The sequence below is a fragment of the Haliotis rubra genome, unplaced genomic scaffold, assembly GCF_003918875.1.
Source record: "Haliotis rubra isolate DU_JTF1 unplaced genomic scaffold, ASM391887v1 Scf131, whole genome shotgun sequence".
Lineage (NCBI taxonomy): Eukaryota > Metazoa > Mollusca > Gastropoda > Lepetellida > Haliotidae > Haliotis > Haliotis rubra.
Window position 1 is genome coordinate 1982557 of NW_025765237.1, and position 12417 is coordinate 1994973.

General features: G+C 36.9%; 1 protein-coding gene across 1 annotated transcript in view; it reads right to left on the bottom strand.

Moving 5' to 3' along the window:
* Window positions 1–2329: 2329 nt before the first annotated feature.
* The window catches only part of LOC124267456, a 31732-nt gene continuing 21644 nt past the window's right edge, over window positions 2330–12417 (bottom strand). The window contains exon 4 of the mRNA XM_046702377.1: window positions 2330–2699. Within this exon, the coding sequence (XP_046558333.1) occupies window positions 2458–2699 (242 nt within the window). The 3' untranslated portion in view covers window positions 2330–2457. The remainder of the gene's footprint in view (window positions 2700–12417) is intronic.

The window sequence follows — 12417 nt, forward strand, 5'->3', positions numbered from 1 at the left end:
TGTATCAATGATTGCTAGTGTAAAATAAAGAAAGAAAGCCAAAGTCGTAATATTTCACATTGTAAAATGGAACACCATAATGTCAATTGTAAACCTTCCATTAGGATGTCATGTTATTATCCATCAGCTTTAGTGAGTGAGTGAGTGAGTGAGTTAAGATTTAACGTCACATCGGCAATGTTGCAGCAATATCGTGACGAAAACAAGCCATACAATGAAAAGTAGAAATATTTTAAAGATTAAAACCTGTCGACGATGGACGGTAAAAAGACCCCGTCAGCTTTAAGGGTTTCACGGCATGTCAGTGCAATACTGACACTTATCTCCTTCTGGCATCAGCTGAATTGTTGTTTCTGCTAGAATGTCAATAAACGCAAATTTGTATGATAGTTCAACAGTATCTTCGACATATTTAGTATTGTTGATACTTTGTAAAGCATGGAGCTGAAATTATCTTATGTTTTGCTGATCTCAATACAAAGTACCAACCTTTATTTCCTTGTAATGGTTTTTCATGAATACAATGCCAACCAAAGGTTTATATGATCTTCAAATGATATAGCTGAATCAGAAACACATGATTTTGGAAAAACTACCTTTAATTTGTAAAGTTCAACTCACATTTTTTCATCATATGCCCTTTCTATTAAAATTGACCTTTGACCTTACCAAACTATTTTTGCGATGAACATATATGTAATATTATTGTCCACAATTTTAAATCATGGTCTGATCATTCAAAAACTATTTGTGTTATGAAAATCGTTCAAACCAAACCAGAGTTATTAAATTCAACCATCCAGTTATCGGTTAAAATATTGCCATAACTGACATGACATTTTGCACCTTAACAGGGCCTCCGTACGGTAGTCACGCACGGTAGCTGATGACAACCGGCTTTAAATCAAAGCCAAATCATTCCTGATTGTGAAAAATCACATTCCATTCGGTCGCCAGAACTGCACCACATTTTCACCATTTGGGGGGTCTGGCTTCTAGTCCATTAAGCCTACCCCTGCCCAGTCTTAAGATTTAAGTCGGAAATCGCCAAAACTTAAGCCTAAGTTGCTTTATGAATATGACTTGAGTAAAATCTGAAAACTTAAGTCAGAAAAAGTGAAAAACTTAGTTTTTTCAAAAACTTAAGTCATATTTCAGACTTAAGTTCTTTTATGAATACCGCCCCTGGTACAGTAATAATTGTTTGTATATGTGTTTTCCATTATATATTCATGTAATTATGTTCATGAGTAGTCATACTGGGAGTATAAAAATGGATTCTTATAGGTACCTTAGGCAAAGTTATATTTTCCTAAAGCTACAAGATGATATTGGCAAGCTTCGACTGGATTTTCTCATGTGTGAATTTCACAAATGGTTGGAAATGAATGTAATTTTTTATATGTTTTTAAGCAACGTCTTCAGGACATTTTCTTCCAAGAATGGTCCATGTCTATAAATAATTCAAGTTTCCTAGAACACTATTCTTCTCATAAATCTTTGTTAGAACCGGAGTTTTATATTATGAACTGACAAGACAAATCGTTAATACGGGCGTTGTGTAAATTCAGAATAGGCTTTCATGATTTTAGAATTCACTATTTACGCAAACCCAATAGAGCTTTCAGTGTAAATGAATCCATCTGTAAAAATTGTAATACAGGTAATATTGAAAGTGAATTTCATGTATTATTTGTGTGTACCAAGTATTTAGATTTAAGAAGTAAGTATTTATCATTTGTATCAACACCTGTAAGAGATGAACAAATATTGCCCAGCCTGTTAAATTCGAAAAATATTGATATTATCAAATCTATTGCAATATATTTAAAACATGTCTTCAATGCAAGAAATGTCACCACAGCCACCACGTGCATATACTTGTAGCAAGTGTATTTGTACTATAGGCCTTTAGGCCCGAAATACTGAATAAAAACGAATCTGAATCTGAATCATACTGGGAGTAGCCATAATGGGAACTACCGGTGGAACAGTCCACCTGATGGAGGGGAGACAGCTAGTAATTAAAAAACGATCGGCTGGAACAGGTCGTGTATTTGACGGGTAGTCATAATGGGAATGAACCTTTTAATTCAATCACAACAACAATTATTTAATCAAATTGGGGGCGTAGTCATGGTGACCATACCTTCCACCATTGTTGATATCCACTTTTTTCTGGCTCAGATTGCAACTAAAGTGTTATCAAATTTTCAGTTCAGTTTTTGTTTTAATCAGAGTAAAACACGTAGTTACCATTTATCATCACATACACATAATCATATACAACATGAGGGGTTTTCGTCTGGGAATATTTATTTAACGCTGATGTGTAAATGATACAGTGAGGTCCAAACTGTAAACCTGCCGGAGCATGTGGCCATAGTATTAGTCACACCACTCGCACTGAAACCCAATTATCCAATCTACAGTAATGGTGACAGGTTAACATCAAGTTCATTGTATTTGGAAATGGCAGTAATACCTCCGTGCAGTATAGCAAGCCACATTCTCCCAGAGATAATTGTTTTCCCTCCAGGTGTACTGAACACAGTTACCGGTAAACCAATCCTTGGGGAAGCCATCATGCCACCTGAAGCGAGTTAGAGGCTTCCCGCACCATGCCCAAACATTTTCGCAAAACACGAGATTATCGCAGTTTCTTTTTCTCGTCCCAAGAAGGCTCTTTCTCTGGTTCGCTGCACAAAAGAAGATACAGCATTTTACCTCACATTTGTAACTACTCGCCCCTAGCCTATCTTGTGACTGATTCTTACGATGAACCACACAACATGCACTGATGAATACCAGTACCGGATGAATACCTGTACCGGATGAATACCAGTACCTTAGACATGATTAAGTAAGAAATCTATGCACTGGATCTACACAATTGGTATATGATGACATGTGTCAACCAAGTCAGAGAGCCTGACCACCCGATCCCGTTAGTCGCCTCCTACGACAAGCATAGGTTACTGATGATCAATTCTAATCCGGATCTTCACTGGTGATTTTCGTGACAGAATACAGGCGTTATTTAGGAGCAAGAATTGAGTATGGTAACAGAAACGAATGTGGCAATACTCTACAGTTTCAACCTACAATTCTCTACAGTAAACAAAGGAATTGTTTCTATGTTGACTTAAGAAGTGGGTGCACGTTGACTTTGGGATATACGCACTATACTGTACATAAACAAGAATATGGGTGTATGTACATTAAATTTCGGAACGGAATTCAGATCATATCCTTTGACATAGACATACCTTCCAAGGTGATTACAGTTAAAATATAATCGATAGTCTAAATTCAATGAAATAAAAATTCAACTGTGCGCCTTTAGGCAGCAGAAGAAGACTTGCAGCATTATTTATGTTTGCTGGTGTTTACTTTCATTGCCTATCAGGTAACAGCGACTTTGTTATGGCATCTTATTGCCGAAATGTTATTACTATTTCTCAGTCCACATGATGGAAGACTAGCTACTCTTTCGGAATGAATAAATAGGGTAGTGTAAACGTATGAACCATTTTGTAAAACAGCGTCTGTTTAAAATAGTGTCTTCATTTTGTCAGTGGGAGGAACGATTATTATTTTTTAATAAATCAAATCATTACTGGTTTTGACTGAAGAAAACGCAAATTGTTCTTCGAGCATCAAGATTTAAATTTTCAAGCAGATTCTTGTTGTGTAGTGCACTCATCCAATATTTATAAACAATTTCTTATTTTTTTCGTGAGAGTCTTTCCAAATAAGATCTTCAATGTTCAATTTCCAGCTGCAGTCTGCTTGAAGGATAACGTCTTAATGTTTGTGGCAGTCAACTTCAGAAATATATTGGAAAAACAAAATTTCTCCTCCCTGCATTTTTAAGCTAGGTAATGCGCAAGGATTCGCTTCGTAAGAAAATAATACTAGTTTTCCAAGGATTAAAATTAACTTTCCAAACTCTCAATTGGAGATTTCTTTAAAGACTTATTCATATTACAGGCAGTAACGTCAGAGTTTCTACAGTGAAGCATACTCGGCTAACAGGCTAATATTGCTATCATGACCATCTAAAATATTATTGACATAAATAAAAGCGACAAAACCCTTTTCACATCCAGAAGGAATATCTAATAAAAGCAAAGTTGACTGACGATATCATGAGTATATATTTAGCTGTACGATGTGGTCTGTAAACAATAGAGTCTGAACAAGACGATAAACCATGACCGAGCATGTGTTTATGACTCGCCTTCAAACAGTGATGATACCAGGTGTTCGCGAAAGGTGAGCGTATCCTGCCCCTCCGGTGTCTAGACATGTGTTCACTTGAAATAATTCGGGAACGTATGCATGCTATAAGTCAAAATAGGGAATATTTGTCACGTATGCATCAAGTTTGGAAATTTACTCCACATGACTACCAGAAAACTTTTCGAAAGCTTTACCGACGGTTTGAATGTTGTAACATCGATCAAGCAACTTTTGAGCAAGAGTCGCATAACACTCGTCGAAATCCTGATAAAAAGATCACGCTCGAATGTACCTAAAAAGTTGTTGGAATATTGCTCGACACAAAAGGGAAGTTGACTATTGGAAAGCTGAAATCATCCCTTTCTGTCACACAGCTTTGCAGACATATTTTGGTCACTCTGAATCTAAATATGAAACAGTTGATGCTTTCTCACTTGTCTCCTTAATTTCAAGTTCAGGTGGGTAAATCAGTGGAATCAAATTCCTCTTCTCTTTTGGTCCATTTTTTTGCCATAAACTTCGACATCATGCATAATGATTATACAGATGTACTTCCAATTGGTTGGAAGCTCTTTGCGATATTTAGGTCCATATCTAGATAGCTGACGAAAGTTGGTATTGTCAGCTGTGGAGAAGACACCTGTGATTATATGTCTTGCAGGTTTGCAGCAAAGCACCGAGTCTTGGCAGCCACGAGGTGGACTTTACATTATGATCCGCCAAGTTCACGTTCTGCAACACGTTCCTATAATTGATCAACCTGCATGAAATGGTCCGTACAGGAAACGATATTGTTGGTATTTCCTGAAATCTAAAATATTTTGGCACATTTTTGGACACTGATCTTTGTCTCTGAATGTTGCTTAAAGTTCAAGCATCAATTCCCTTGTCTGCTAATTTCAACCAAGAAAAAATAATGGCTGTAATATGGCAACCGACCCGAAAACCATACATTAACCCCAGTTGAAGGTGTACATTAAGGATTTGTTTAAAATGGTTATTGAACATTGAGAAACATAGAATAGTTACGTTTTTTATATTATTTAGGGTTTGGGTGTGTTTTCGTGTTTTACATCCTATTGTTTTGAATGAACAAGTCGTATTATATCGATACTTTAAGGATGACAACTTTCGATTTAAGCATATTTAGTTCCAAAGAAAGGAACCGGATTGGTGAATACCGCTCCGGGATACAATGGAAGGAAGAGTAAACACGTCATGATGAATGCACAATGTGAATGACATATAAATGTTGCAAAAACGAGAAATTAACGCCAATCATTGTTAAACAGTATATGTCATATAAACAAATTATTTTGGATCAAATCTGCCTGTTAGATTTATAAACGAGTGCACTGAGATTAAAAGTTCTTTGTTTACTATCGAGGAACAGCTTTGGTTTCCAAACAAAATTGATGTTAGGTCAAATCCTTTAGTATAAAAATAGATAATTTGACGTATATCGCTGTAAAGAGTACATGAAAAGGAATAATGAACAGAGTTGTGGCCACAAGAGCAAGATGATGTTGGAGATACAAATCTTTCATATTTGTGTGCATTAAGATCCCTACATTCAAGTCGGAGACGAGAATGTATGATTTGACAAAATCTGCTACCGAAATTGAAGTCAACATGACTGTAGATCTTAGAATCGTTTAAAAGTACACTTTTGAATCTCGATAGGCACGGTGATTCTCTATGTTCAGCTGGTAATGAATTCCATAATTTATCAGTATCTAGAAGAAAGGGCCTCGCATAGTTTACAGATTTACAGTTTATAGTCTGAAGATTTGAATCACCGCGCAGATTATAACCCACGACATCTGATACTCTAGGGGGAACAAGGTTACTAAGGTAACTTGGCGTAGGGATTTTAACCATCATTTTATGAAGGCATCTTCTACGACACAACGGGTGACAATTAGTTTCTTTGTATATTTTATGATGGCTGGTACCACGAACAGCACCACACACGGTTCTTAGAGCATCAAGATTGAGCTTTTCAAGTATATCTGCTTGCTGTTTAGTACAATTATCCCATATATGACTGCAATATTAAAAAACTGGTAATATGCACTATTTGTACATGGTTTGTAATGTTTTTCTGTTTAAACGATATTTGAGACTTCTTAGACAATTCACCATTGGTGCAACTTTTTTAGCACAGTCGTTAATGTGTTCATTCCATGAGCAATCATGCTGAAGTATAAGACCTACATGTTTATGGCTTTGTACGGAATTAATGACATTACCATTCATGGTTAGGCTCGGCATTGGAGTTGGTTGCAATTTACGAGTAAACCGTATTGATTCTGTCTTATTGGGATTAAAAGATACTTGCCATTTTTCTGCCCATTCGGCAATTCGCTGTAAATCATCGTTCATTACAATAGCAGTTACCCCAGGATCATCAATGCTGGCATATAAAGGCGTATATTACTATTTATACCTTCAACTATATCATTTATATGAACAATAAACAAGAGCGGCCCCAATACTGAACCCTGGGGTACTCCAGCAAAACAGCTTTATTATCAGATCTTAATCAATTAATTACGACACGTTGTTCTCTAGTTTCAAGATAACTCTCAAACCATTTAACAAATGTCCCTTTATACCATATCTTTTTAATTTATTAATGATACCCTTGTGCCAAACCCGTTCGAATGCTTTGCTTACATCACAAAACACTTCTCTTATTTCTTTTCCTTCATCTACTGCACCGGCAGTGAAATCATATAAATACGTTAGTTGATTTACAGTAGAATCGCCTGGTTTGAATCCTGACTGGAGATTAGAAACCACGTCGTTATCTCTGAAATAATTGAAGACGCACTTTTCAAAACTTTTTGCCAGACAACTTTTGAGTGTAACGGGTCTTTAATTGGAACAGTCATTAATACAACTTTTTTGTGAATAGGGACGACACAGGCTTCCTTCCAAACGTGAGGAAAAGTAGTTTGAGAGAGGGATTGGTTAAAGACATCTGATAGAGGGGCTGCCAAAAATCGACCGTTCATTTTCAGAAACTTATTGCTAATTCCGTCTGGGCCTATTGCTTTTGTATTATCTACGGAAGAAAGAATCTCATAAACTGCGTTTTGGTTCAGATAAACGTCACATAAAGAATTATCAGTATACGAAAAAACCTCTTCAATATTCCTGTCTGGATAACTAACTTTTGTTTGATTTGTGAAATATTCATTCATTATATTTGCAATTTCAGTGCTATCGTCATAAAGTTGATCATTATTAAATACTGGAGGAAAGGAGCTTGATGAATTTTTGCCTTTTGTATAATTTTTTATCAGACGCCACCAGACTTTGGTTCCATGCTTGTCATTAACTTATTTATCAATTTTGTCTGTATATAAATGTTTGGCCGTTCTGACGGATGATGTAGCTTTATTTCTGTATAGTCTGAATTTTGTCCAATCGGAAGGTAAGTTGCGCCGTTTAGCAATTTTGTGTAAGCGATTACGTGTTCGGATCAAACTCCGGGTTTCATTGTTCATCCATGGCACATCTTTTTACCTGATAGTGACAATTTTGTTAGGAACGTGTTTGTTACATAAATTAATTATGGTATTGTTTACTTGATCTGCTACTTGATTTATGTCACGAGAAGAAAGTATTGTATTCCAATCAAAAGAACTAAGTTCATCAGTAAGGGCTTCGATGTCGGTTGAAGTATAATCATGGAGTTTCCTTTTATAAGCAACTGTTTTAGTTATTTTGTTCCTTCAAAGTAACATACACAGGACAGTGATCACTACATATAGGTTCAAGTACACCGGATTCTAGTACAGTAGCAATATGTGAAACAAAGATAAGATCAATCAAAGTACTAGAGGTAGGGGTAATCCTTGTAGGATCGGTTATGATTTGAGATAATCCATTTATCAATTTGATTTGATCAACTCTGCTAGAATTTGTGGTAAGAATATCTTCATTAAAATCACCAGTCCCAATTGTAATGAAGTCAAGATCAACAGCGTTACCAACAGATTCTTCTATTAAATTCCAATAGGCGTCGCTTTTATCTGCCCTATAAAATGTCCGAATGAGATAATTTTGTTTCTTGCATCTTATTTTAACAACTTTGACAACTTTTTTATCATATATACGTGAAGCGGCGTTTCGGTATAGATTCTTGTACCGTATCAAGCAAGAGTGACGTATATCAGACACAAGCAAGTCGTAAACGCAACAATACGCATCCAAACATAACTCTATTTATAAAAACTCTGAAAGAAATATACTTTGTGGAAAACCATATATGCGCAGAACATTTCAAGCGCACAAAAATTAGTAAAATAGAACATTTCAATCATTAAATATGGGCCATTTTCTTGGGAACCAAGAAAAAAAGGAAAAAGTCTTGCTAAGTGATTGATGAATTTCAAACCAGTAACCAACCCACATTTACCTGATATCATGGGAAGAATTCTTTTTATTGACTAACTAACTGGTATATGTGGATTAACATAGACATTGTAATCTGTAGGCAGTTTGGAACTGTAGGCAAGAATACACCAAAAAGGCTGCCTAAAAAGTCTTGCTGAAAGTGATTGATTAACAGCTGTGTTTATGTTGAGATATGAAACCAGTAACCATAGAAAACCAACACTATGTATCAAAATCAAAATTTTAAACTTCGACAGTAGGCATTTGATTGTTAAGGCATGCCGACTTCACCGGTTTAATAACAGGATTATCTTAGTTCTTAGCTGATATCTAACTGGTCACATCCGTCCTGGTTTTGCTTTTGAGACGACCCCTTCAACTTGTTTGTTTTTATAGCAATAGTGAGACTTCTATGGTAGCTATATCCTTAATATACTCAGCAGCAAAAAACACGTCAGTTCTAATTCAAAATTAGATAGGCACTGTAATCAAATCATTACAGAAATCGACATAATAAGCAGATCAAAAACATTTGTTGTGAGCAATATACTGACACATCAATGAATAACTCAGCACAATTCCAAGACATTACGTGAACTTTTGCAGTCCATTCAGACTCTTGACTTCAGTATCTAGTGTGACCACCACGAGCGGCAATAACTGCAGCACAGAGTGTATGCATGGAGTGCACCAATCGATTGATGAAGGCCATTGGCACGTGGAACCACACTCTGAGAAAGGCCTGGCGCAATAAATCGGCTGTGTTCGGCCTTGGAATGACATTATTCAGTCTCCTCTGAATTTAATCCCAAAGACGTTTAATGTACCTGTTTAGACGTTGATGTACTGTATCAGTACTGATTGATCTTCCGTGTGTTCCCACTGTCTGGCGTGCTGTTTCGGATGCCTGCATGAAAGGATATCTGTACATGCTGTCGCACAACATGGCGGTCTTGTCGTCTTGTCTGCCAGTACGGGGGCGATCATTTATGGTGTTGGTGGCCAGGAAACGTTGTTGCAGCCTGTAGATGGTCCGAACGTTGACCTGGAAGTGATTGGCAACGGCTTGTGCAGTGTGGTCAGCTTCAAGTCTTCCTAGCGCCTTGTTCCTCTGAGCTGTCGTGAGTCACGGCATCCTGCTGACGTTGTATTGTGAATGTTTCAACCAGGTTTGGGGGGTGAATTTTATAGGGCTGGTCCTTGTAAACATAACGTATGCATGAGTTGCATGAAAAACATGGAGAACACCGTACCATCTACGAGATCAGGTTGCGTTTTTGAGACCATTTCCTGAGTTCCATTCAGAGTTTGGGAAGGAATGCCTTTGCTCAAGTAAAGTTGGAGATGTAGTCAAAAATATACAATCAAAATATTAAATGGGTTTACAGTTATCCATTTCTGCGAAGGAAAATTCCAAACTGACGTTTCTTTTACTGCTTAGCATAGTTTCAGTATTAAAAATTATTATGTTTTATATCAGCTATCGTTTATGATGAAGCTAAGCATAATTTCAAAGTGGGCATTTTAAAAGTCTCCTTTGTAATACAATATCATCGCACATTAATTTTCATAAAGCCATGGTCTGTTCCAAATAAGTCGCTTTGGACATTGCTCATTTCTGCACTAATCTTTCCTCAGTAAAGTATTTTTTCTACGTTTCCTATCTCCCTACCACTGAGAATGTAGTTGGGCCACACTTTGTTTAACAGAAATTTCACACTTTCACATATTAACTACATAAATTGTAGATATAAATGTGAAACAAAACAAGTGTTCTTTTGCCAATTCAGGTCCACCGCATGAGACATTTAGCTGGTGTATGTATGTCTCTATAACATTTGACATCAAATGTTTCTAGGGGGTGGAAAACATTAGCTGGAATCTTTTATTTTGATGTTTAATTTCTGGATGGGGGACGTTTTGTTTTTGAACCATATAGCTGGCGGGAATTAGGGTATCCGGGGTCCCAACTGAGGTGTTATGGGATTAAACTGGACCAGCATTTTGTGTGGTGATGGTTTTGTGCTGCCTCTCCCAGTTGCAAATTGAATAACTGTTCCTTAGAGGTGGATAAATCAGTCTTTCTTTTTAAGCACCATGTATATTTCAGTGCCCAAACCTGCTTATATATCTCACAAAGAAGAAAGCATATTTTATATGGAGATATTTTATACTGTATATAACTACATCATTATTTATTTTTAGTGTTTATATTAGAATCTAGTCTCCCATAACCCTTAAAGGGTGGCTCACTTTTATGTTAAATGTTATAGGTATGCACATACAGTCAAATCCCGATGAGTCTCGAATATAATGCATAACACGAAGTACCTGTCGGTCCCGACCATTCCCTGCTGTTTTTGTCATCATTTGAGTTCCGGTTACACGAATTCGTCTCATAAATACACACGATGACTCGAAATGGAAATTTGGTCCCTTGAGATTCAAACAATAGTAATCTTGTATACATAAGCCGAAGTCAGTCAATGAAAAGTTAATTGGTGATCCAACTACATGTATATTTTGTGAGGGGAGAGTGAAGTACAGAACACAGTGTCTGTCTGATAAAGACGTTTGTGTGATATGAGGGATGAAGGGATTATGGTTTGGTGTGACCTCAGATTCTCACTGAATTTGGAAACCTATTTGATTCAGCCATCATTTCAAATGAACTCTTGATTATTGTTGGAGACTTTAACATTCACGTCGACAGCTGTGATAATGTTCTAGCACAATGTTTTTTAGAACTTTTGTACAGCTTTGGATTGCCACAGCATATATCAGAACCTACACACAGAAGTGGCCACTGCCTTGATTTTGTCATCACCAAAAGTTCTGATTCGGTCATCAAAAGTTTCAGAGTTGAGGATTATGGATTATCAGTTCATAAAGGCATATTCTGTGAAGGGTTAAAGTAACCTACAGAAAGACAAGGTCAATAGATGCTGCCTCTTTCAATGAGGATATTAACAACAGCAAGCTTCATCAACTCATGGAGGATATCAACCAAGAAAGCAAAACAGAGTTGAAGACTCAACTGTATAACAGCACACTGGAGAGACTGCTACACAACCACGCCCCTCTCATGACACGCAACATCACCATCAGACCTACATCCGACTGGCGGTCTGCTGAACGTAGATGGAGATCAAGCAAACTTGAGGTAGATAGACAGATTTAGAAATCTGCCAGAAATGAAGTCAACAACCTCATCAAAAAAGCAAAACTAGACCACATTGCTAAAAAGATTGAAGAAAGTATAGGAAACAGCAGACAGTTAATCGCTCTTTCAAAGAGACTAACAAAACCACAAACATCGACTGTCATACCTTCTCAAGAGGAGTTCAGTCTACGCGCAGAGGAGTTTGCAGAATTCGTCATTACAAAAGTGAAGAACATTCGTGAAGACGTAGCTAAACGTCAGTACTGCAACAACAATCCCCTGGAACAAGACCAACCATTTCGTGGCACACAACTTGTCGTATTTGAACCAGCAGACATCAAAGAGATTACAGATATGTACTATCAAATCTGCGCCTTGTAAATCCTGTGAATTGGATCCAATATCATCTTGGCTACTCAGAAACTGTCTAGAATCATGCCAATCTCTTACATCATCAGTCATCAATTCCTCTCTCCAAGAGGGCTCAGTACCGACATCTTTAAAAAAAGCCACCATTAGACCACTACTGAAGAATAACAATCTTGATCCATGTGTACCCAAAAATTACAGACCTGTTTCCAATTTGTCTTTTCTATCAAAGG